General features: G+C 44.4%; 1 protein-coding gene across 4 annotated transcripts in view; it reads right to left on the bottom strand.

The window, feature by feature from the left end:
• Positions 1 to 27,880, bottom strand: part of ABL2 (ABL proto-oncogene 2, non-receptor tyrosine kinase) — a 111,287-nt gene that overhangs the window by 19,983 nt on the left and 63,424 nt on the right. The window contains exons 1-4 of one of the 4 annotated variants that reach the window (XM_082265505.1): positions 17,841 to 17,995; positions 5,891 to 6,061; positions 5,379 to 5,674; positions 2,816 to 3,088 (exon numbers count right to left, since the gene is read on the bottom strand). In XM_082265505.1, coding sequence (XP_082121631.1) covers positions 2,816 to 3,088; positions 5,379 to 5,674; positions 5,891 to 6,061; positions 17,841 to 17,952 — 852 coding nt within the window. In that variant the 5' untranslated portion in view covers positions 17,953 to 17,995. Of the gene's footprint in view, positions 1 to 2,815; positions 3,089 to 5,378; positions 5,675 to 5,890; positions 6,062 to 17,840; positions 17,996 to 27,880 lie in introns of those variants that run through there. The other 3 variants (XM_082265506.1, XM_082265503.1, XM_082265504.1) reach the window with 3 other exon arrangements.

The following is a 27,880-nucleotide window of genomic DNA, read 5'->3' as shown; positions in this document are numbered from 1 at the left end:
ACATCCCCATGACAAAAGTGACCCAAAAAAGACAAAATTTAGGTGACGCACAGGTAGAGGGGTAAAGTCCAACTAGACCACTGAATGCAGGCAGGGACAGGGAGCTCGCCCTAGCTCCAAGCTGCAGCAATGTTAAAGATCCAAAAAACGCACATCATGAAGCAGACCCATGTGCAGGAAGTGAGATGAATGGCAGCCTCAGCCCGTACTCCAGGCAGGCTACACCCCAATGCATTTTGCTTTACCGCAGGATTAAGCTCCAAGGGGCGGAGCAAAATGACTTAGGGGCGTTCCCTGGCTGGAGTCCTTGCGGAGGCTGCCATTCACCCAACTCCATGCGCATGGGTCTGCTTCATGATGTGCGGCGTATGGATCTTTTCCTTTGACCCATGACAAAAGACTCCATTCCACTCAGCTATGGAAAAAGCCTAGTGAATTGTGCTGGATTTTTATACATTTTTAGTAGAGTAAATCAAGAGGTCTCTAGCTGGTCACACTTTTTTTTTCCATTCAGCATGTAGGCTGGAAAAAAAAAAAAAAAAAAAAATCAGACCAACTCCTCCATGCAGACGGATACATTTCCCATTGCAGCCTTGGTATTTTTACAGCTGACCCTGCCTGCCTGCTGTCACAAAGCCCAAACAGCGTCTGCATCTGGTTACATGCAGGCACTGCATGGCTGCCAATTCTACAATTGAAGGACGTCGGGTAGGAGGCAGTGGATAAGGCCACCCACTGAATGAATAATAATAAAAAAAAAACACGCTGCCAAAACTAACAATTGTGGTGTATTAACAATACTATGGGGACAACACAGAGAAACTCCACCGGGGACACATACTGGAGATACTAAGACACCGGCTGTACAGGGGGAAAAACAAAATTCCACCTATATATTGATGATACATTGGATACAGGATTCTGAATCCACCGCTCCAATTCCAGCGGTGGTATTATCTCTCCTGAATGGTGGTACATAATAAAGAGGAGGATTTGAAGGCTAATCCTGGGAACGCCAGGCTGACGCATGTTATTTAGGGTTATTAGACCCCAAGGCGTAGTGTGACCCGACTAGAAATAGTAGGTCAAAAAATTCTGGCAAGTACAAGCCCATATGGGGTTATCGGGTACACACTTTGTTATAAAAGTCTGGCACCTGTCTCATTGTGTATAGGAGCATGAGTACTTCTATTTGTTAACTTATCAAAGAAGACGCTAGCACAACAGAGCTGATTGAGCTCAGTTGCCATTACAGGGCAGGATGCGGGGCGCTACTATCATTATGGGGAATTTGATTAGCGGTGGCAGCAGGGATGAAGACGCCCCATGGATGGAGCAGGAAGAGAGCGGCATGGCAGCCACTGACACAGCGGGAAGAGCGACGGCCAGCAGAGTCTGGTAAAGTTAGGGGATGCCCGGCAGCTGGTCATCCCTTCTGCTGCCCTCCCTCGAGGTATTGATGGAAGATGCTGAGGGAGTCCGAGGCCCAGCTCAGGTATGTTGGGGCTGCGGGGTCTGTGGTTTCCCAGCATCAGAGCGCCCTACTCCAATGGCATAGCGTGGTAGAAGTCAGCCACAGAAGACAGCGGAGGGAACGGAAAGAGCAGGCACTGGGAGCGGAGCTGGCTTTCATGCGATTCAGATAATCGGATTCATGGGACCGAGGGAGGGGTGAGAGCTCATTGACGCATTCCCCATCCCTCCTCTATAAAAGGTATGCTGCGAGAGGGGAACTATCTGAGCTCCAATGATTGGGGTGAAGATTAGGAGATGTAATGTTGGGAAAGGAGGAGGGCAGCTCCACCTGCGCCTTCCCCTAGCCATGTTTGCGCATCCTTTCATTGCGCTTCCTTTCTCTGCTATGACATGGATCATATTATGGGGGTTCAAGGCTGGAGTTAGAGGAGCAGGATTCCAGTATGCACTCCATGTTATTATGTGTCTATGCACATATAGGCTTTATGGAGCTATAAGTGGCATAAGCGTTTTTAAGCTGCAAAAAAAAACCCAGGGCCAGCGCATTCTGGAGCAGCAGCATTACAGCTGTAAAATTGCCTGACGCGGCTAAACACGGGTTAACGATGTATACGTCACGTCAACTGTTTTTAAGTAGTAGTAATTGGATTTGGGAGTGGAAAATAGAAGATAGTAGAGAAATGCTGCTAAACGAGCATTAACGGCAATGCAAAATGCTTCTAAAAGCGTGTTTTTACAGCGCTTTTTCCTGCTATCGGTACTGGCTTTGCAACTCGTTTTTTCAGGGGGTTTTTAACGCCCTGTGTGTATGAGGCCTTAAGCCCTGGTTCACACAATTTGTAATTTGTCATGCGATTTGACAGTTCCAAATCGCAGACAAATTCACACCTCATTGCTGGCAATGGAACCATTGAAATGAGGCACAGTTCCTGCATTACTTTTTTTCCAATTTCACTGCGACTTGCATTGACTTCTGTTAAATGAAGTCGCAAGTGGCAGTGAAATCGGACGTACAAACTGCACTGGATGTGCAGCTTTGAAAACGTGCTGAAAATAGCGAGATTTCAAAGCCACACCAGAGTGAACCAGGGCTTAATCTTTCAGTCGAAAAGAGAACGCAGAGATAAGAGTACGTATTAACACAAGCTGCACTACAGAGGGCGCTATGACAAAGAACTATGGTGTTACAAAACCCATATATCATCCTGGGTATATATATCCTGAGATAGAAGTTTTTTTTTTTTTGCTTTACTCTATGCATTTTTCGAGAGCAATTTTGATTTTTCATACTGCAATGTATGGACTGGATGTTGACATTGCACAGTTCTGGTTGCCTTACCTTGAGTGTTTTCACAGCGACAGTGAGATTGTATTTTTTCCAAACCCCGACATAAACTTCTCCATACTGTCCCCCTCCTAATTTGTGCTTCATGGTGATGTCTGTGCGCTCCATCTCCCACTTGTCATGGATAGGGGAGACTCCGTAAACTGTGGGCTTGTTGCACTTAGGTGCTGGGTAGTGTAGGATAGTGACAAGGCCATCAGCCACAGTGGAGTGATGGTGAACCAGCTCAGCCAGTGTGTTGAAACGACTTTCGGCTGTGACATAGACCTGGAGGACAGGGTCAAAAAGTCAATGTAATGTCTACACTGTGCTTTCTTTCTACATAGACAGAACAAACATATATCCAGTAAACATGTCTGAGTTTGAAATGTTACTATAAATGCTTGAGCAGTTATGCCATGCATAACTAAATACTACATTATAAAAATACATACATGACACTGCGTACACAATATTTGCACTCTGTTAGAAATGGGCTAGCCCAGTCTGTGCAACCAGGTACTTTAAAGAGCCAATAAAGGATAAAGTGACAGCTTCTCTTTAAAAAAGAACCTCATTGCACACTGATAACCATATCTTCCCAACCACCATGTTCGCCCGTCAGAGCTGGAAGTACAAACACTGTGTAAGCTCTTTGTCACAGCATACACAGCTTTAACTTCCTTTTGGCCTGGCTGGAGAGGTCACATACTCCTCGATACCTAGGAGTATCAGTGGGTGGAAGGGTCTTCTTTAAGCAACATATTACTGTAATTTGGTTGGTAACAGAATGAGTCTGGTTCAACCAGCAGCACCCCAACAATAGTGAGAACCTTTATTTTACCATTGCATCTGTACTTCTCTAGGCAGCATAACCATACATACAGTCTTATTGCTTGCCATTTTGTAACACCACCCAATTCATACTTTAACATTCACTTGCCGACTGCCCTATAGCAGTTTTACTACTACAGGGTGGCAGCTGTGCACCAGATCCCGTACATATACATGTGATCCAACACCTGTAGGTATTGTGGCGTGCATGTGCTCTGCTGGCAGCTTGCTTTCAGTGTCATTACACACAGCGGAAGCTGATCAGAGGGTACCTGATGTCTGCCGGCAACCGCCGATCGGACAGAGACACAGAACTGTGATCTATGTAAAAAAGGCAGAGAACCGTTCTGATGGGGGGGGGGGGGGGGGGGGGGGGGGAGTGTGTGTCCCTGCAAAGCTGGGAATAAACTCCATCTCTTCCCTAATAAAAACCCCTCACTCAGCATAGTAAAAAAACAGGCTAGGCACACGGTTAACCCTTTGATCGCCCCTGATGTTAACCCCCTTCCCAGTCAGTGTCATTAGTTCAGTGAAAGTGCATTTTTTTTTTTGCACTGATCCCTGTATCAGTCTCACTGGTTCCCAAAAACTGTCAAAATGTCTGCGACAATATCGCAGTCACGCTAGAAGTCGCTGATCAACGCCATTACGAGTAAAAAAAAAAAAAAAAAAAAAAATTTATATATATATATATACATACATATTATATACACACACACACATATATATATATATATATATATATATATACACACATACATACACACATACATACACACACACACACACAGACACACTAAAGCTTGTAGATTTTTATAACGTTTTGCGCAAACCAATCAATATACGCGGATTTCTTTTACAAAAAATATGTAGCAGAATACATATTGACCTAAATTTATTAGGAAATTAGATTTTTTTTTTTTGGATTTGTTTTCTAGCAGAAAGTAAAAAAGAAAGCTCTATTTGGGGGGATGGGCAGGGGAAGCCTGTCGGAAAAAGACAGTGATTATTGCTAGCAGCTATACCAGCCACTAGTAATAATAGTAAGTAAAATCCGGCAGGCTGGTTGTACCCATGTTGATCAATGGGTACATTCAGCCTGCCCATACATGCACCGGCAGAGATTTTAACCGTCTATAGGGCCTTACTTACTGTTATCAATTTCACCTGCTAAGGTGAAGACTTACAACACACCAGCCTCTTGAATAAAAGTTTTTCTTGACTCCTTTAGTGTTCGTTCACATTGGAGGCGGGTTTCAAATTGAGCGAATTCAGCTGAAAGCGCACGATTTCAAACCCGCTTTTTATTGCGAGTTCAGGGGTGATTTGAAAGACATCTGTGCAGCTTCACTGCACAGATGTCTGTTGAAATCACCTATGAAGTGGCCAAAAGTAGTGCAGGAACTACTTTTGGAAATCATCGCAGCGCCGCAAAGTTGGCATCGCACCAATTTAGATGGTGCCGTTGCTGGCAATAGGCTGCAATTTGGCATGCGATGTCAAATCGCCCCGATGTGAACAGGTGCTTAAGGGACTTTAAGGTGCACAAATCTTACTGTCAATTCCTATTCGAAATACTGCCATGAAGAGAGAGATTTAAAAGTTTTGGACTGACCCTTACATTTCATAAAAATCAGCATTCTAAGTGACATTTCAGCATAAAGTAACTCCTTGAAAGATATTGGCAACTTTTGCAAACACTTGACTGAAACAAATATCCAAGCATATCGGACTTTTCTCATACCTTGCCATCAGAGGCAGTGTTTATACGGTAGTGGTAGACTCGGCCCTCGTATCGCAGAGAGATGGACAGCTGGCCCGGGCTGCTCTCGCTCTCACGCACCAGGAAACTGCCATTGATGAGGCTGCTGAGGAGATACTCGGCTGCACTGCGAGACACAGGACCGTGGTACCACGAGTGCTTCTCCAGGCTGTTTACAGGAGTGATGTAATTACTGGGCACCCAGCCCTGGCCGTTCTTAGATAGCACCTCGCACCATTCCCCATTCTGATTGTAACACAACACCCGCAGCTTTTCTCCTGAGAGGTGGCGACACACAAGAAACTTCGATTTAGTACAAGATTCACAGATCAATGTACATCTTCTGCAAACAATGTGCAATTAGCAAATACTATCCTGCAACTTTGGAGAACGCTGAAATGACAATACGGCATGCGTTGTACAAAGAAATTTATTTTTTCGAATATATATTTTTTTTCTTTTTATGAAGAGGTTCTGTATTTATTCTACTGTACCTTTTGTAATGCTCAGCGTATTGTCTCCACTAGCCACAAAATCATAGAGAGCAAGAAAGAGGTTGGGGTCGCTTTCTGTTGCTCCGAGCAGGTTCTCCTTGGAGCTCCAGCGGATGGCTTCATTGAGTGCTTGAGGTTCTGAGTCACTGCCAAAAGGACGGTGCAAAGCTTCTGGCAAAAAAAGAGAAAGAAATCAATGGGTGGGTTGATAAAAGGAATTCCTTGATCTTACTTCCTACTTCCAGGTATGAAATGGTATGACATATATCGAATACTACTCAGCAAACAGAACACTCCTTTATTATGTGATAAAAGACAGTGACAAATGCTAACACAATGGCTCAGTCATTCCAGGTTTATGTTTGTGGACTTGCTACTCTTTCAAAAAACTAGTGGCAAATTTAAGCATCTCAAGATTATCACAGTAAATTTATGGTGGGGGAAAAAAAAAAAAAATCGTTCCTGACAAGTATCTGTATCACTGATATTTCTCCAAAATTTCAAAGAGACAGCAGTGTAGTAGTAGGGGTCAGAGACCAAGATGTGAAGTCATTAGTCATGCAACAGCCAGTCAAATGGAACATATGAAAAAGTTCAAAGTAAATCTAGATTTAATGAGGAATTAAAGTCTACAAGACTGTCCTCTGCTCAAGTGACATGACCCTTGATGGCAAAGATATCGTCACCAATCCTAAATTTGACAGTCTGGGGTGACAGAACCCCCACCCTTGTGCATGGGGGTAAATGTATTTAGCACCACCAAGGCGTGTCTAGAATGTAGACTAATCTACACATATACAGCTCAGTGTACAATCTAAAGAAGCTTGCAAGCAGGCAGGTGAGCAGCAATAACTGCTCAAGAGACACAAATACAGTAAACCCCCGCTCCATCTCGGTTCAGTTTTTGCGGTCCCGGTATATTGCGTTTTTTTTTGTAATGTTGTTTTACTATATAAATCATTAAAAATGAAATATTTTTGTGTTTTCCATAGCTCTTGCTATGTCTCTCAGTATCTAATGTGTTTAAATGAGTTTCTATTGTTTTAAAAGTGTGTTTAAAGACCTTAAAATGCTTTTACACGTACAGTGACAGTAAAAAAAACATGCCTACAATGCATTTTAATAGGGTTTTTCTATTTCGCGGATTTTCACTTTTCGTGGCTGGGTCCGGAACGTAACCCCCGCAATGGAGGGGGGTTTACTGTAATCTCTTCTGCAATGAATCCCTTCTGCTAGTGTTTTCCTTTTCTTTATTTAACACTCAGGTTAAAAGTATTTAAAGTCAAAACTTTTCCTCTCCCTTTCTTTTGTGTATCCAGGAAAGGAAGTAGGGGGGTATAAGGCATTCTAATAATGGTGCCAAGTGAGTGACCTCCACTGGTCAGTGTGCGGAGGGGAAGCTGCTCAGCACAGGACCCAGCAGATTGCAGCTATCGCAGTAGCACCAGCTACCACAGGGATTGTCCGCTTCCTCAGCGGCCCCTCAGGTATGAGATATCTATTAGATCAGGGCTCAACAAACCCCGGGCACCAGGTCGCATTGGGGACTAGAATTAGCGAACATGAAGAGAAAGTGCCCGCACACCAAAACAATGACTTGATAGTAGCAAAGATTTATTTGTACAAATCTGGATACAAGGTACAACAGAATGGAAATGGTAGACGCGTATCACACGACCACCAGTGTGCTTATTCACTACTAGTTCTGTTGTACCATGTATTCAGATTTGTACAAATAAATCTTTGCTGCTATCAAGTCATTGTTTTGGTGTGCAGCCACTTTCTCTTCATGTTCCTGTTATCCGGTGGCGATCCGAGGTCCAGCACCTACGGCTGATTGTGGATAATAGATCCACCTGAGTGGTGTACATCATCTTTTCAGCAGACTAGAATTAGCGGCCCGGCGCCTGGGTTACACTGCCGGAGGGGTCTTGTCGCCAGACATCCCAAGTCTCCTGCGAGGAGCAGGAGTCTCCCACATGCGGGCTGCGGCTCCCTGTCCCCCACAAGTGCCAGGACCGCATGCGGGAGACTCACGCACCTCGAAGGAGACTTGGGATGTCATGCGGAAGAACTGTGCTTGTCAGCTGTGACAGAACGGAGCCGATGCTTCCTGTGTAGTTGCGGCTCCATCCTGTCACAGGCGGAGTGATATCAAATGCACTCTGCCTGTGATAGGAGAGATACAGGAAGCATCGACTCTGCATGCTTCCTCCAGCGCCGCTCAGTGATCTCTGCCAGTATTTCCCGCCAGCAGTAAGTCACGTACTAGGGGTGCAACTAGCCCCCAGCAGATAATTGTAAATATCCCAGCATGTGCAGTGTTTCTGACTCCTACCATCATGACCACTTCAAATCACTGAAGTGGTCATGGTGGTTGGAGTGTTCCTTTAATATCTCTCAGAAGAAGTAAACAAAGTACACGCGGGTCGAATGCTGGGCAACATCAGCCGATTCAATAAAAACTGGCCACCATTGGGCCAGTGTGTGTATGGCAGCTGGTCCGACAGAAGCCGGCCATTCGACATGCGCGAAAAAAACTGGATCCTAACTTTTTTAGCTGGCTCCTAGTTTTCAAGCAAATTTGTCAAGCCCTGTATTAGACTGTAAGCTCTTCTGAGCAGGACCCACTTAGTCCTCTTGTATTTTATTGTATGGTCTCCCTTTTATATTGTAAAGAACTGCGTAAACTGTTGGCTTTATATAAATTCTGTATTATAATAATAATAATATGCATACTTGTATGGCTAGTGTAGCTTGTAGCTATGCAATAAAGGCTTGCATAGCTCGTAGCCATGCAAAAAAGATCATATCTAGAGTTAAGTTTTGAAGTGGTTGTATAGGCAGAAGTCCAGTCTCGATCCAGCAATGAGCATGAGAGTCATTGGCCTAAATACAGCAGTCACAGCCAGTGTGGAGAAAGCGGGGGCAGGGCTGAGCTGTGCTCCTATGGACACACAGGGGCAGCTCAGGAGCGGGGGGGGGGGCTTGACTTAAGAGGAGGAGGATCAGGGCTGCTTTGTGCAAAATCAATACACAGAGCAGGTAAGTAGGATGTTTTGATTTGTCCTCAAATATGTAATCGCTATCACAGTTTGTGGTATTTTGTTGGAGTATAAAGTTTTAGCATACCAAAGCTAGAAATAAAAAACCCAAGTTTGTGGTATTTTGTTGGAGTATAAAGTTTTAGCATACCAAAGCTAGAAATAAAAAACCCAAGACATGGAGTAAAAGAACGAAAGATTAATTTCCTCCTCCCAACAAGCCATTGTATTCTTCCAACGGTGGGGAGCCACCAGGAGAACACAGTGATTACTGCTACAGGCTGGTTGTACCCAAGCTGATTGATCAATCAACTTGGTACACCTGCCCACACATTGTTCGAATCTTGGTTGGTTTAGAAGGAACCAGCTGAGATTCGAACTGTCTGTGGCCGGCCCAAGTGCCAAACTATCACAAAACTTTTCATCTGCATAGAAAAAATCTGTGCAGGTGCAACATCTTGCAATACTTTGGCACTTACTGATCTGCAGGCTTCCAGGATGGGTGTTGTGAATATTCCAGGAGGTTGCGGATGATTGAAGGTACGCCAATGCAAGAAATAAGATAGTGGGTGGGCTGAGGAGAAAAATCAAACTAAATACAAAATCACAAAACATGAAAATTGTGTAATACAGAAGTGGGAGGCAGGGAACACCAAAGCGTAGTAAACAGTAAAAAGGTCCACTTTACATACAGGTATGTGCCGTACATCTAAATAAGGCCTACACTTCCAAATATCACATTTCCTAGAAGGAAACAAAGAAGGTGAGGCACTTTAAACCTGCAAACAGGATCAGAAAAGATTAGTCAGACACATCAAAACATCAGTAATTTAAGATGGCCATATAGTAAGGGGAGCTGCTTTACAAAACAGTGTTTGATCTGTTCAGTTTGATCAGGCCAGTACAAAAAGTGGTCTTTGATCCTAGAACGTGTTAAGAAAAGAGTTATTACCCTGAACCTATAAGCCAGATACCATTTTCAAAAGACAAGAGGCCCTCAGTCTACCACAGCACAGATGCCCTTGGGAAGAGTCTAAGTGTGAGGTGACCCTAGGCCTGAGGGACATGAGGTTTCCAGACCTAGAGATCTAATAGCTCTGAAATTCAGGGAATCCCTCAATGCAAACTTCGTCCAGGAGTCTGGAGGCTAAAAGAGGGCAGCAATGTTGTGTAAGAGACAGAAGCTGGAGGAGCCGAGAATAAGACACCATGGTAAAAATAGGTTACGCAGAAAGCCAGAGAACAAGACCCCAGGTTTCTAGGCTCCTTCACTGACCACTAGACAGTGCTTATTTCCAAAATGACTTCATCCGTGTTTAGCACTAATTATAGACAGGACGTGTGTCATCTTCTAAAATAATCAAGACCTGCATGATTTCAACCGGCCAGACCATTCCTTGAATACGTTTATTGTTTATGAGCATTCTGGACCACAAAAATAGACGCTCAAGGCTTATGTTGCAAAGCCATTTAAATAAGACTTGCATGTGATCCGGTGAAGGCAACAATACTCAGAACATTCAGATGTGAATAGAACAGAAAACAATTCTGCATTTGACAGAACATATTGCGGTCATTGGCTGCCCAGGGACTTTGCATGTGCAGACGTCAAGGTACATCCAACTTTCATTTCAATCTAGAAACCAGACTGAAGTAGTGGACGATAGGTTCTCCGCTGCCTCAAGCTGAAATGGTCCCTGTCCTGATATACAAGCCCAAAAAGCATACATAGATGTCAAGATCTCGCTTTGTTTACATCCAATATAGTAAATGATGGTCTGATTCAGGGGTCTCACAAACTTTCAAACAAGGGGCCAGTTTACGGTCCCTAAAGCTTTAGGAGGGCCACACTGTGCAGGTCAACAGGAGTAGAAATAGTCCTTGGGTCAGTGGGAGGAACAGTGCCCCGGGAAGCATGGGTAACAGCGGGAGGAACGTTGCCCCGGGCGCCAGCGGGAGGTACGGTGCCCCCGGGCAGCATGGGCGCCAGCGGGAGGAACGGTGCCCCGGCATTGGCGCCAGCGGGAGGAACGGTGCCCCGGCATTGGCGCCAGCGGGAGGAACGGTGCCCCGGCATTGGCGCCAGCGGGAGGAACGGTGCCCCGGCATTGGCGCCAGCGGGAGGAACGGTGCCCCGGCATTGGCGCCAGCGGGAGGAACGGTGCCCCGGCATTGGCGCCAGCGGGAGGAACGGTGCCCCGGCATTGGCGTCAGAGGGAGGAACGGTGCCCCGGCATTGGCGTCAGAGGGAGGAACAGTGCTCCGGCATTGGCGTCAGAGGGAGGAACAGTGCCCCGGCATTGGCGTCCGAGGGAGGAACAGTGCCCCGGCATTGGCGTCCGAGGGAGGAACAGTGCCCCGGCATTGGCGTCCGAGGGAGGAACAGTGCCCCGGCATTGGCGTCCGAGGGAGGAACAGTGCCCCGGCATTGGCGTCAGAGGGAGGAACAGTGCCCCGGCATTGGCGTCAGAGGGAGGAACAGTGCCCCAGCATTGGCGTCACTGGGAGGAATAGTGCACAAGCATTGGTATCAGTGGCAAGGAAGAGTGCTCGATTGCTGGTGTCAGTTGCACAAATTAGTCCCCCATTGTTGGCGTCAGTGGCAAGAATTGGTCCGCCATTGTTGGGGTCAGTGGCAAGAATTATGCATCCATTGTTGGTGTCAGTAGCAGGAATACTGCCCCAAGGGTGGAATATAGGCAAGCAAAGGGCCCCTGGCCCACAGTTTTAAAACCACTGGTCCAATTATTCAAGCTGAATTGCTTTGGTGAGGCTGCACCCATATTAAAAAAAAAAAAAAAAACAAACAAGCCCAGAACGCATACATAGGAGGTGCCAAGATCTCCTATGGTTTGTGTTTAATTTATATGAATGATGTTCTAATCAAGCCAAATTGCTTATGTGATGTTGCTTCCATAAAAAAGAACCCCCAAACAAAAAGGGGAAACCAGTAGATAGCAGTAAGGGGGCCACACCAATGGTAATAGAGTCCAGATTAAAGAACCATCATTGGCATCCTTACTGCTTATGAAACAACCACAGGAACATTTAATGGACTTGTGAACACACTTGAATGGGAGGACAAAAAAAAAAAAAAATATGGCATGGAAATTAAAATAGGAGAACACGGGCTGTCACTGCAGATTTCCTCCTGAAAATGCCATGTGCTTGGCTGTTAAGCTGACCTACTGATTTTAATACTAAATCACAGACCTTGAAGAGTCAGAAGTCTTTTTCCGCATTCATGTTCTGGGTCCTGACAGTATGGAAGAAGCAGGATCAGCCTAATAGATAAACCCCTGGCAATTGCAGAATGTGTTTTTCTTCTAGGAAAGAATTACTAAGAGAAACTGCACCAAGCCATAAACCATCCATGAAGACGAGTGCGCAGGTGAACTGACTCCAAACATAGAAAATCAGAAGATTATGACCAACGCATTAGTGTATTAAAAAAAAACAAAAAATCAGGTTTAAACTTTTATTCACCACCACAAAATGCCTGCAACGTTTCGGGGCCATCTGAAGATACCTTCTTCAGGGAGCCCAAAGGAAAGGTCCTCAGTGACTCTGAAACATTTTTGCACACATTATGTGATGCAAAATGAAAATTGAGCTTTTATTTGCCTACAATGATGTGCTGGTCATAATCTGTTTTTTTTTTTCTCTCTCTCTCTCAAGAAAAGTTTCCTTTCAATGCAAAATCAGGGTTAAAGGGGGAAGTCCACCATAGCACTACATCTACAAGCATCCACGATCTAAGACTAACCCATCTAGCCCTGTAAAGAAGAAAGCCGCCAAACCTTTTCTAAAGCTGCTCCGGTCTGGTCCCACATTGAGCTGTCAGCCGCGGCTTCGCAGTGGAGGTGGGTGCAGAGGAGACAGACGACAATGGAAGCCCCATAGTAAGGGTGACATCACTTTCCATTCATTTCCCCGCCATTGTCGGCTGTCTCCTCTGCAGAGCCTCCTTTTTGTGAAACTTCTGGTGATTCTACCAGTCCCTCTGCTTTTCTATTTCAAATTGACCACACTAGCCCTAAGAAAATTTAAAAGGGCCAGAGGACTGGCCAAGGACACCAGCTCCTGTTCACATAGTCAAAAAGATAAGAAAAATAGTCCATCTTATTTTTCTCATCTTTTGACCACGCTAGTCATGACTACACATCCCAGCACGGTCAGTTTTCTGGCTGTGGTGGGAGAACAGCCTGCATGTCCTCCAATGAACAAGCTTGTGCTAACATGCTGCCCCCCCCCCCCCCCCCGACTCAAATAGCCAATCACTGAAAAGATCTGTCTACTGCGCTCTCCACCCCTAGCTCTCGAAGTCCTTTGGACAGCTGAGAACAGAGATTATATAGGCACAGTGGCTAAGTGCACTATATAAATTATAGCACTATATAATATATAGCACTTCTGTATAGCAGCACTAGGGTCGTCCGTTCGAATTTCCAGTTCCGTCCCTTTGTTTACCTGGCCATCAGCGGCCAGGAAAGCAGCCAATCAGACCGATCTGTGTCTGATCAGCTGCGTGAGAGGCCAGGGGAGTGATTTGGGGTCTACTAGACCCCAAACCTCTTCATAAAGAGGACCTGTCATGGCCCATGCGGTCACAAGGGATGTTGTTCATCCCTTGTGATAGCAATATATAGCAAAGGAAAACATCGGTCCCCAATTGGGGTTTATTACAGCACGCACACAATAAAAAAAAGAAGGTTTTTAAGTAAAAATTCAAGAAGTTTATTTCATATTATACACAATATTTTAAAATCACATGAAAGGAACTGGGTACATGAATTACTCCAGATCCTATAAAAACATACATACAGACTAGTACATCAGACAAATTAGTGCAAATAACTGTGCCATGATACAGTTACCAAATCAACAAAGGGGCATTAGTAGAGCCTGTAGATGGTGATTCGGAAACATATCAAACCTAAAAACCTAATCTAAATCCATATTGATTGTATGCATGGATATTTTCGATCACAGACATTTTTTGTGCCCTCTCCCCTGAAGAAGAAACTACAGTTTTCGAAACATGTTGGGATTACTGTTTCCGGAATCACAATCTACAGGCTCTACACATGCCCCTTTGTTGATTTGGTAACTGTATCATGGCACAGTTATTTGCACTAATTTGTCTGGTGTACTAGTCCAGGGGTCTTCAAACTGTGGCCCTCCAGTTGTTCAGGAACTACAATTCCCATCATGCCTCGTCATGTCTGTGAATGTCAGAGGTTTACAATGCCTCATGGGATGTGTAGTTCTGCAACAGCTGGAGGGCAGTAGTTTGAAGATCCCTGCATTAGTCTGTATTTAAGTTTTTATAGGACCTGGAATAATTCATGTAACCAGTTCCTTTCATGCGATTTTAAAATATTGTGTATGATATGAAATAAACGTCTTGCATTTTTACTTAAAACCCTCTTTGGGGACAGAGGTTTTCCTTTGCTATATATTTTTAGGGGGACAGCATGAAATACAAATTATATGTCACCCTACATATACACACCTCTTTCCTTTATCCTTTTGATAGCAATATAGTACAAAAAAAAAAAGTATAAAAAAAATTTTCTTTTTAAAAAATAAAAAAAATGTAAAGCGCATACGTTACGCCCGCACACATATGTAAACGGTAATCGTACCACATGTGAAGTCAGAGTGAGAGAAAAAAATTATAGCACCATACCTCCTGTGCAACTCTAAACTGGTAACCCGTAAAGGCATTTAAAGCGCCGCCTATGGAGAATTTTAGGCACCATAGTTTGCTGCCATTCCAAGGACATAAGCAATTTTAAAGTGAGACATGTTAAGTATCTATTTACTCTGTGTAACATCTTTTACACTATACAAAAAAATTGGGCAAACTTTACCGCTGTTTTTTTTTTTTTTTTTTTAATTCATGGAAGTGTTTTTTTTTTTTTAAACTGCCTTTCAAAAACTGATGTGCAAATACTGTGTGACATAAAATATTGCAACACCCACTATTTTATTCTATAGGGTCGAATATATATATATATATATATATATATATATATATATATATATATATATATATATATATATATATATATATATATGTATAATGTTTGGGGGTTCTAAGTCATTTTCTAGCAAAAAAAAAAAAAAAAAGTAGATTTTTACATGTAGGAGCGAAGTGTAAAATTAGACTTGGGAAGGAGGTAGTTTAAGACATTTAGTTTAGCAGAGTTAAGGGCCGTACCATACGGCCTGAATAGCGGACATTTGGCCCGTGTGTACGGCAGTGGGTCCAACAGAAGCCGGCCGTACATTTGGCTTCAGTCGAAGGGGCATGACTGAAAAAGGCCAGCCGATTGCCATCTGATCAGTGATCCCAACCAAAGGCAGAGAGCACCAACCAGTGTGTTCTAGCAGAGGGGCTGCACCGTCAGAAAACAATCGCTTAGTGGGGGGGGGGGGGAGACTGATAACTTGTCACAAGCTCTTCAGTTATTTGTTTTCTTTTAGCCCGCTGGGTTGAACGAAAAGATAAAAAGTATAATAGTGTGCCAGGCATAAGGAGAAAAGCTGCCACTTTGTGATTTGTTAGGAAGGAACCTCTGGCAATAGGAAGCAGCATATCATTACTTGAGCAAGAGGATTTAAAAATCCCGAACAAGTGGTTATACGGAAAGCTTGTTACAGAAATGTTTTCCTCTATAAACACAGCTCATGTAGATCCACCAACTCTGTAAGAACAAATGACAGCTGTTGAATGAGGCTATTGAATTAGCAGTGCTGCCGTCTTCTTACAGCCTCCAGAGGTCCCAAGCAGTTTCTGCCTCTCATAAGTAACCACTGTCACTGGTAATATATATATATATATATATATATATATATATATATATATATATATATATATATATATATTTTTTTTTTTTTTTTTTTTAAACCATCTGTAAGGGGGGAATTCTTCTCACAGACCACCAATGTAAGGGACATTCTTCCCACAGACTAAAAATGTAAGAAACATTCTTTCCAATGACTACAAACCTAAGGAAGATTCTTCCCAATGACCAAAAAAAAGGAGCATTCTGCCCACTGACCACCAATGTAAGGGACATTCTGCCCACGGACCACCAATGTAAGGGACATTCTGCCCACGGACCACCAATGTAAGGGACATTCTGCCCAAGGACCACCAATGTAAGGGACATTCTGCCCACGGACCACCAATGTAAGGGACATTCTGCCCACGGACCACCAATGTAAGGGACATTCTGCCCACGGACCACCAATGTAAGGGACATTCTGCCCACGGACCACCAATGTAAGGGACATTCTGCCCACGGACCACCAATGTAAGGGACATTCTGCCCACGGACCACCAATGTAAGGGACATTCTGCCCACAGACCACCAATGTAAGGGACATTCTGCCCACGGACCACCAATGTAAGGGACATTCTGCCCACGGACCACCAATGTAAGGGACATTCTGCCCACAGACCACCAATGTAAGTGACATTCTGCCCACGGACTAAAAATGTAAGGAACATTCTTCCTAATGACTACCAATGTAATAAACGTTTTTCCCAATGACTACTAATGTAATAAACATTTTTCCCAATGACTATAAATGTAAGGAGCATTATTCCCCCTGACTACCAATGTAAGGAGCATTATTCCCCCTGACTATAAATGTAAGGAGCATTATTCCCACTGACTATAAATGTAAGGAGCATTATTCCCAATGACTACAAATGTAAGGAGCATTATTCCCAATGACTACAAATGTAAGGCGCATTATTCCCAATGACTACAAATGTAAGGAGCATTATTCCCAATGACTACAAATGTAAGGAGCATTATTCCCAATGACCACAAATGTAAGGAGCATTATTCCCACTGACTACAAATGTAAGGCGCATTATTCCCAATGACTACAAATGTAAGGAGCATTATTCCCAATGACTACAAATGTAAGGCGCATTATTCCCAATGACTACAAATGTAAGGAGCATTATTCCCAATGACCACAAATGTAAGGAGCATTATTCCCACTGACTACAAATGTAAGGCGCATTATTCCCAATGACTACAAATGTAAGGCGCATTATTCCCAATGACTACAAATGTAAGGAGCATTATTCCCAATGACTACAAATGTAAGGCGCATTATTCCCAATGACTACAAATGTAAGGCGCATTATTCCCAATGACTACAAATGTAAGGAGCATTATTCCCAATGACTACAAATGTAAGGAGCATTATTCCCACTGACTACAAATGTAAGGATCATTATTCCCACTGACTATAAATGTAAGGATCATTATTCCCACTGACTACAAATGTAAGGATCATTATTCCCCCTGACTACAAATGTAAGGCGCATTATTCCCCCTGACTACAAATGTAAGGAGCATTATTCCCACTGACCATCATAATTATGTACTGTTGGCTGTAGATAAATTTTTAAAGTAAAAAGTTTTAGAAAAGCCATCTACATACATACATATATACAGAACCTCACCAAGCTTGTATGTTTATTGCCAGCAGAGGCTAGATAGTGCCTGGACACCAGACCACCCATCGACTAGTAAAAGTAACATGTTCCACCAAACAGGTTTCTGTTCATGCATCTACATAAACTATTTGTCATCTGTAACAGATTATCCATAATATCCAAAAATAAATAAACTGTAAAAAGAAACAACAGTACTACAATAAAACAATACGTAATTACAATCCACTACACCTGTTGCATACACACACGCATGTATGAATATACTCCATGTATGGAGTTAGAGAACCTGACTGCAGAATAGCAGATGCAGCCATCTTACTAAGTGTTATAAGAAATCTAAGTAGTAGTTGCACCGATTCATTCCCATTCTACACGCAACAAAGAGTCACAGCCCCCCAAAACGATCAGACCTTACCAGGACTATAGAAGACATTTCGCCGGAGGGCTCTCTCCCGAAGTGATGGATTGATCATGTGCCTCTTCCTATGTAAAGCATTAGGAGAGGCCAGGACTGGGCCAAGTATCATGACCTATGAAAAGCTGGTACAGCAGCTAGCAGTGTGGCATCAATGCTCGGTGTACCTACTGACAAGAATGACTTGTGCACTGGCACGGCACAGGAATTTGAAGGACTGGGAGGGGACGGGTGGAGGCAGACGCAGCGGTCTGGAGTCACATTACAAGCACTGGCTTGTAACACCAGTTGCTGCGAAAAGTGATAGAAGAGGAGAAGTGATTGGAGACGGGAAACAAAAGTCCTAAAACTTTTCCAATAAATAATAAAATGGGTGGGCAAGAAAGAAAACAGACTGGGTACAGACAAGGATACAGATACACCTGCAGATATCTTCCCAGAAGAATTCCAGTAAAAGTCATTTACTTTTACCTAAAGGAGTGTGTTCAACATGAAAATACACCACCTCCGAAATGGTTTTCTTTAATCACTACAGGTTTATTAATGCTTACAGGATGTATAATGCAGAGGAAGCATGAGAAAAGTCAGGATCACATTATGATGTACAGCAAAGTAGACAGCCAAATAAATAGGTAGGGTTAGATTGGCTTGGGTTAGGGCTCTTTCACACGGAGTGGACCGCATTGCGATCCGCTCCGGCACTTTTTTTTTTTTTTTTCACGGAGCGGATGACACTTGTGTCATCCGCTCCGTATGTCTGCATATCATCCATCCGTTTGCGGATGATATACGGACATAATGTAAGTCTATGGGCATTGCGGATGTCAGCGGATGACACCGCTGACATCCGATTTTGCTTCCTTTCCGTTTTTTGAACGGAGGAAAAATAGGGTTCTGTTCTGTTCCAAAAAACGGAACAGAACTGAAAGGAAGAAAATCGGATGTCAGCGGATGGTCATCCGCTGACATCCGCAATGCCATTGACTTACATTATGTCCGTAAATCATCCGCAAAAAAATAGGATGATTTGCGGACATACGGAGCGCCCGTGTGAAATGGCCCTTAGGCAGAGTAAAGCTGGCCATACACTGTTATATAGTTAGTGAGGTTGAAAAAAGACATCAGTCCATCCAGTTCAACCTATGATGTGTGTGTGTTTGCTGTTAACCGTACATTGTATACCCCTGTATGTTGTGGTCTTTAAGGTGCCCATCTAATAGTTTTTTGAAACTATCAATGCTCCCTGCTGATACGACTGTTTGCGGAAGAGAATATCACATCCTTACTGCTCTTACAGTGAAGAACCCCTTACGTATTTTAAGGTTAAACCGCCTTTACTCTAGTTTTAGTGAGTGGCCACGTGTCTTATTGTATTCCCTTTCTCTGAATAGGTTTTTCCATATGCTAGGGTTGCCAGTACAATATTTGTACATTGATATCATATCCCCCCTCAGTCGTCTCTTCTCCAGAGAGAATAAGTTCAGTGCTTGTAGTCTTTCCTCATAGCTGATGTCCTCCATTCCCCTAATTATTTTTGTTGCCCTTCTCTGGACTCTTTCCAGTTCCAGCACATCCTTCCTGAGGACCGGTGCCCAGAACTGGACAGCATACTCCAGATGTGGCTGGACCAGAGTCTTGTAGAGCGGGAGAATAATCTCTTTATTTCTGGAGTGAATCCCCTTTTTTATACATCCCAGTATTCTGTTGGCTTTGTTTGCAGCGGCTTGGCATTGCATGCCACTGCCAAGCCTGTTGTCTACCAGTACCCCCAGGTCCATTTCCATCCAAGACTCACCCAACCATCCTAATTGTACAATCTCTAAATCTTTAGATTTACCAAAAGTACGTAATACGGGGACAACCTAAAGCTGGCTATATACATTTTTTTTCTTCTGTTCAGCGTTGTGGTCACAGATTCCTCCATTCACACAAGCCATTTCCATTTCCTTGCCAGGCCATTGTATTCAGACAGCAGGACCGGCACTGTCAGAATACACTGATCAGCTGATCGACAAAAGTTTTCCAAAGACGTCAATTGAGCGGTGACAGCCACACACACTGAACAGAATTTGGCCAATCCCTGCTAAACCAGCTGAATCTTGATCTGTGTACACTCCGCTTTAAAAATCAGGCAGGTCCTTGCTCTACATAGTTGATCATCCAAAAGGAGATTGTACAATCAGATTGTTTAGAAAGTTTGGAGACCCATGCACTATACAAAGGGCCAGTTTACTGTCCTTCAGACTTTAGGGGGGCAGACTGTGGGCAATGGAAGTAGAAAGTGTCCCGGCAAAAGTGGGAGTTAACAATGTCCCATTTTTGGAGTCCGTGAGAGGAATTGTGCACCATCGTTGGTCTCAAAGGGTGTGAAGAATCATGCCCCATCGTTGGGCCGTATAAAAGCAAGCAAGGGCCACATCCGGCACCCAGGCTGCAGTTTAGAGACCGCTGGTATAGTATATGGTGCCTGAGTTCACACTTGTACGTTGCAGAAACAACATGCGATTTGCACAGGAATCGCATTCCTGTGCATATCACATGCGATGTCTGTGCGATACGATTTGAACCATACAATTTTTATGGCTCAGATCGCACTGCATCCACAGCAAAATGGTACAGGACTCTTTTTCTTAAACCTAAATTGCATCACATAAGTGTGTTCACGTGCATGCGATGCAATTATGGCAATCGCACTGCATTTTGAGATCTGTTTTGGGGGTGTCGTTCATCTAACACTGACAACCTGCCGCAGATCGCATGGACACTGTTGATTGAAATAAGGTGAGGGAAACGCACAGGATTTGCTGCTTTTCCCGCATCACGTCAGTGTGAACCTAGGCTAAAGTTGGCCATAAAAAAAGGCAGGGGATAAAGGGGGACAGAGAAGGGAGAGGAACACAGACAGGGGAAACACAACCCAAGGCAAGCCATAGATGATGAGATTTTCTTTCCTTTAACCACAGGTTGCGCGCTTGATTTCCCTATCAATACAGTCAGTGTTGACAGGGGATCCCTCCAGCAGCGCGCTATTGTGTTCTTCCTGTGGGGAGCCTTCCCTGCCTGCACAACACGATGATCACTGCTAGTGGCTATAGCAGTCGGCAGTAATTGCATGCAAAGATTTTGACGGGCTGGTTGTACTAAAGTTGATCAATTGGTCAATTTCAGTACAACCTACCTGACCATAGATGGCCGAGGTTGGATTCATCTATGGCTGGCTTACGAGTCCATTCACATGACAATTTCCAGCAGAAAATACGCATCTAGAGTACTCCTGTTTAGATGCATTTAAATGTGCACAAAGTTTAGACATGTACAATTCCTATTCATTCCAATAAATGGCTACACATTTACACAAGTATGTGTTTAGATACATTTAGGAGTGTAGATACATTCTTAGATACATTTAGGAGTGTAGATACATTCAGGAGTGTAAAATCTGCAGATCTGGGTTCCCCTGGTGTCTTTTTTTTTGCACATCTAAAACACAGCACCCATTTTCACAGGTAGGCATAGCTGGGTGTATGGGCTCATTGATTATCCCCATATATAAGCTCTAGGGGTGGGGCAAAAAGCGTTTTGGGAGTGGTCTGGTTGGAGCCTTGGCTCAGGCCAAATTATTCTCAATCCAAGATTTATTGTATTTCAACAGAAAAGCCCTGCTCAGATGAATTAAAAAATGAAAAAAGGAGGGGTGGTAGAGCCCCGGCTGTGTGATAGAGACCTTAGGGATAGACCCGGGATGAGAGAAAGGGGAGAAATTGCAGGTGACAACTCCAACAAGCTTTGAACAAGGTAGTTTGATGACTGCAATAAGAGAAGTCTACCATTAAAAAAATGCATATTCAAATTTGGTCACTCTCGTGGAATCAGCCAGGCAAGTAGCATTTTCGGACGGTGGTCAGCAAAAGCAACTACCATATCTAATACATGCAAGAAGCCATTGAGAGAGGTCACACACTTTGTGTTGGATGTGAACACTCTCTCCTTATGTACAGTGATCCACATTAAACTTCCACTTTCCCTTTTACGAGGCTGGGTGCCTGGAAATCATTGAGAAAGTCGGTCTTGCTGGAACTCCAGTAAGGCAGAGGCAGCCCACACTTCCGGGAGAGACAGACAACAGCTGGTTTGGCACAGTGGAGCTGGAAGGCTGCATGTGTGTCCATTCTCTCCCCCACTATAACACAGCTGTCACTGGGAAACACCCATGCAACAGGCATGCAGCAACTGGCAGAGAAAGCCACTGTCACAGCCAAGAAGTCATTCACATTCGGTTATGGTCAGACAGCAATGACTGGTCATGTCTAAAATGACTCTAAAGTGAACCATTCAGGAGAGAAACAGAGACCTCTCCTAATGAAAATGCCAGCTGCCTGGCTCTCAGGATAACCTTCCAACTTCATTACTTTCAGTCACAGTAGTATGTTGGCAATCAAAAGGTTACCTGGCTGTGGTCTGTGAGCATGCTCCATTAACCCATAAGATTATGCAACGTTAAAAACAAGTGTCTGGGAATCAAGCATCTGAGCGTTCATTCATTCAATTGGTCAGAATATTAATTTATTCTGGCCATTGGACTGAATGAATGCTTAAGTGTTAAGAGAGCCCTAGCTCCTAGATGCTCCTGTCCCTCCACAGGAGTCTTCAAACTATGGCCCTCCAGTTCAGGAACTACAATTCCCAACATGCCTAGTCATGTCTGTGAATGTCAGAGTTTCACAATGCCTCATGGGATGTGTAGTTCCGCAACATCTGGAGGGCCATAGTTTGAAGATCCCTGCAAGCTGTAGCCCCTTTCTATTTTCTACAGTACCTGGTTGATCCTGCTTGGTTCTGATTTCCCCTTCGGAGAGCTGACCACGTTTATCATGGCTGCCGAGCCATAATACCATGGTCAGTTTACGTGCCTCAGTCATTCTGCTGCTCTCTTCTCTCCCCCTCCCTTCCTGCCTTTCAGCCATCTCCTCTCCCCGCTAGCTGCTATAGCCGTATTATTGCTAGTGTAAAAATATGCAATCCCCTCTCTTACTTGAAGGTTTTACTGTGCAGTATCTGTAGTTTTAAACAATAATTCTGCAAAATACCTTCTTTACACCACCACTGGGCGCTCACGTGGTCTCCTGCCGCTCTCCTACTGGCTGACATCAGCGGGGAAACACAGCCCCTCCCACTGTAGTGTTTGGATCGAGGAGGGTGAGCACCAGCAAGTCATGTAAGCGCCCAGCAGCGCTGTAAAATAAGGTATTTTGCGGAATTATTTTTAATAAACTACAGATGCTGCACAATAAACCTACACGTAAGAGGAGATTACATGTTTTTATACGAGTGACTTTACAACCACTTTAAGAGCCCATTCACACTGCCGCAACTTGTCAGGCGACTTGTTGGCCTGACAAGTCGCGGTCCATTGAGTAGTACAGGACCCGTTCTAATAGGAGCGAAACAAGTCGCTCCGACTTAGAAAAAGGGTCCTGTACTACTTTGGGGCGACCTCGGAGCGACTTGCATAGACTTCCATTATGTGAAGTCCCTGCAAGTCGCGCCGAAGTCGCGGTGCACGCGAATTCACAGGTCGCCCCAGTGTGAACCGGCTCTTAGTGCATTTAGTCGCGTTGTGTGATTTTTGTAGAAAAACGATCCACTCCTGAACATGCTGGCGGTGGTTTTTTTTTCTGCCCCTAAATGCCTGTGTGTGCAAAGACACATAGGCGCACACAGAGGGGCTTTAAGAGGAAGAAAAAGTCAAAGGCTCTTAAAAAGTGCCATTCTTGATACCCATTGTGAATAAAGCCTAAAAAGCATTAGTTTTTTTTGTACTTACTCAAAGGCTGGTAATAGATGGTTCTCTTTTTTTTCTGTATTTTCTTGGTGCAACTGTGCAAAGGTCTGTGTAACTTATAACATCCAAGTGAAAGATATAACACCGTGTCAGAAACATTTTAAAAAAGATTCAAAAAGAGAACCACCGAGCTGGGAAAAGTATCACCCCCCTTCCCTCCTAAAAATAACTTGCAAACATAATCAGGTGTAGCTAATCACCTTCTCAACGGCACAAAAAGCCATTTGACTTTTGAATGTCATCAGCTGTGGTCATTTTGATTAGCTTAGCATGAAAAGAGCTTTCCTGGAGCATTTCAGTCCCAGGTAGTGCAAATGAAGCAAACAATCAACTATGGGTGGCAAGGCACTCTCAAAAGATCTCCGGAATAAAGCTGTGGACAGGCACAAGTCAGGAGATGGATACAAAAAAACGTAAAAGGCTTTATCAATGCCTAGAAGCACATTGAAGTCTATGATAAAGACAATGATAAAGACTATGATATACAACACAGACCCCCCCTTGGATCAGAGCATCTCTCCAAACTGGATGAAAGTGCCAGGAGGAAGCTGATCAGAGAGGCTACCAAAAGGCCTACAGCAACTCTGACAGAGTGGTAATTGTGTGCGTGTGACAATAATAAATGTGGTTTGTATGGGAGGGTTGCAAGAAAACAATCTACTCAAGAAACGCAACATGCCGTCACAACTGAGCTTTGCCAAAAACGCACCTTGAAGATTTTGAGGCCACATGGAAAAATGTGTTATGGTCAGATGAGACTAAAATTTAATTATTTGGCCTCAACACCAAATTATATGTCTGGCAGGAAATCCAATACAGCTCACCATCCAAATAACACCTTTCCTACTGTAACAAATGGAGGTGGTAATATCCTGTTCTGGGGGTGCTTCTCTGCAGCAGGGACTAGAGCACTTGTCAGGGTGGAAGGAAAAATGGATGGGGCAAAATACCATCAAATATTTGAGGAAAATCTGCTGCTCTCTGGCAGAAAGTGGTCAATGGGAAGGTTTACCTTTCAACATGACAATGACCCAAATCAAACAACAAAAACTACCACACAGTAGTTGGAGAAAAAGGCCATGGCCCTTACATAGCTTAGTCAATCCCCAGACTTAAACCCCATTGAAAATCTGTGGAATGACTGGAAGAATGCAGTCAACAGTCACCATCACATTTAACCACCTGACCTCCGGAAGATTTACCCCCCCCCCCCCCTTCATGACAAGGCCACTTCTTACGATACAGTACTGCATTACCGTAACTGCCAATTATGCGGTCATGCAATGCTGTACTCAAATAAAATTTATGTAATTTTTTTTCCCCAACAAATGGAGCTTTCTTTTGGTGGTATTTCATAAACTCTGCATTTATTTGTTTTGCGCTATAAACAAAAAAATTTGACTTACCGTAAAATCCATTTCTCTGATGTTCATTGACGGACACAGCTCCTGATATTTTTAACCATTGGGTTATACTGCCCCCTACAGGAGTAGGACACTACGCAGAAAAATAGTCTGGCTATGCCTATGGGCAGTCCCAGGGGATATACTCCCTCTCTCTGCTATAGATAAGCAGTTTTGTTGCATATAGATAAACAGTTTTGTTGCAAGCAGTGTCAGAACAATACAACTCTACAGAGGACCAGGTCCTCTAAACAGCAGCCTGAAAAACCTTGCAGCCAAAAGGAAGCATCCGCAGATGCCAACACATCTACTTTATATAACTTTGTGAAATTGTGCACCGACAACCAGGTGGCCACCCTGCAAATCTGCGTCACCAATGCCTGATGGCGGAAGGCCCAGGAGGCACTGAGCGCCCGAGTAGAGTGTGCCGTGACAGGGACAGGAGGTACCTGACCCTTGAAGGAATAGGCCTGAATCACTGTCTTTCTGATGCATCTGCAAATGGTCGCAGAGGAAGCGGACCACCCTTTCCGAGGCCTATCCGTAAGCACAAATAGTGAGTCTGACTTCCTAAAAGACTTCATAGCTGCCAGGTACACCCCAATTACTCGGACCACATCCAAGGCATGCAAAGCAATTTTCTTCTGATGTTTTGGCCTGGGGCACAGGGAAGGCAACACAATGATTTTCATTTAAATGAAAATCAGAGACAACCTTTGGAAGGAACGACGGGCAGGGACAAAGATCCACCTCATCTCTGAACCACCAAGTAAGGTAAACGACAGGATAATGCCGCCAATTCCGACACCATGCATGCAAAATTGATAGCCACCAAGAAGGCCACCTTCTGGGACAGCGTAAGCAGGGGAATCCACTGAAGATTCTCAAAAGGAGGTTTCTGAAGGACTGAGAGCACCAAATTGAAGTCCCAAGGCGGCAACGGAGACCGCACTGGAGGGGCCAAGTGCCTAATACCCTGAAGAAAAGTACACACCTGGGTGGCCAAAGGCCGTTGAAAGAAGACCACTAAGGCCGTCACCTGACCCTTAATAGTACTCAAGGCCAGTTCCTGCTCAACTGCCCATTGAAGGAAGGTCAAGATCTGAGCCACTAAGAGCGAGGATGAACCCCAAGAGATTCACCCCACGCAATGTATGACTTCAACATACGATGGTCGATCTCTTCCTAGAAGTAGATTTCCTAGCTTTTAATAGCATTGGAATCACAGATGCAGACAAACCTCTATCCATCAGCAAAACACTGCTAAGGGACAACCCCCACCACGCTGGCAGCACCACCTGGTCACCAGGCAAAAGGCACCAAGTGATCCTCAGCAGAGAGGGAGAGGACCCCACCAGACTCACCACCCAGCAGAAACAGGCACCCGCAGCCACCAGGATAATCTGCACTCCACGTGTGGCAGGAAGCAAAAAGATCCAGGAGTCAGCACCAGGGGAAGGGGAGGGGTTCCCACCGCCAAAATCACCGCCCACAGGGCTCCACAGTCATGGCTGCCGCTATAGCAAACCACCGCAAAATGGTCGTTGGACTACACAAACATGGCTGCCGTGCATTGGGCACACAGGCTACAGCAAAATGGCAGCCCCGTGCAGCACAAGGCTCTCAGGGACCCAGGAGAAATCCCTAGGCCTCAAGGATATGGGGCCCTGGCAGGAGCCCCCACCACACAGCTGATCCCCGGTGGCACACCTCCCCTGCCCCCATCGCCAGCATAGCGCCCTGCCCCCACCCCAGGAGGTGGACCAGAACACCCACACAGCCCCAGCATAAGTGAAGGGTGGGGGGGACAGGGGAAGGAGGGGGGACAGGGGAAGGGGGTGCCTGATGGGAAGGAGGGGGCCACATCCCGCCCAAATCCTTCCAGGGGGTGGGCGGGCAGCTACTCACGATACCAGGAATCAGGCTGGCACCGCTCCAGACACAACCCCTAACCCACAAAATTGGATGGCTGTCGGCCAGGAGGCTATGTCGCGGCCAAACTAGCGCGGTGCCGAGGTCTGCGCACACTAACTGGACAGACTGGGGTGACCACTGCATTTAGATTATTCAGCCTGTCGCCCAGTCTGGCAGTTGATTGTAGATCCCACAGGAAAAAAACAGGAGAAAAATTTCTATCCAAAAATAACAAAATTGCCAGGACCAGAGATTCCAGCAAGGAACTAGGTCTTTACTCTTGACTAGGCAGAAAAAAGTAGTACCTATAGCAGACAGAGGGAGTATATCCCCTGGGACTGCCCATAGGCATAGCCAGACTTTTTTTCTGCCTAGTGTCCTACTCCTGTAGGCGGCAGTATACCCAGAGAATAAGAATATCCGTCAAGGAAGGGAAAAAAAAATGATATATATATAGATCATTTTTTTTAACTTTCTGCTGTAAAACGTATCAAATACGAAAAATTAAAAAAAAAAAATACTTTTGATAAAAAAAAATTACAAAAAAACAAACAATAAGCGCATATTGATTGGTTTACATAAAGGTTATAGTGACTACAGACTATGGAATATATACTGGAATTATTTATTTTTTTATACTAGTAATGGTGATGATTTGTGACTTAGCAGGACTGAGCTATTGTGGTGGACAATCAGACACCAACTGAGACTTTGCGGGAACTAGTGACACTAATACAGTAATCAGTGCTAAAAAAAAAATTGCACTGTCATTGAACTGGCTGGGAGGGGGTTAAACATCTAGAGCAATTAAAGGGTTAAATGTGTGCCTAGCCAGTGTTTGTGCTTACTGTGTGTGCTGCTTTTGCTAGGGGAAAAGGGGA

This window comes from Pelophylax lessonae, assembly GCF_965119305.1.
Source record: "Pelophylax lessonae genome assembly, chromosome: 8".
NCBI classification, from domain to species: domain Eukaryota; kingdom Metazoa; phylum Chordata; class Amphibia; order Anura; family Ranidae; genus Pelophylax; species Pelophylax lessonae.
This window is presented reverse-complemented; position numbering and strand designations above follow the sequence as displayed.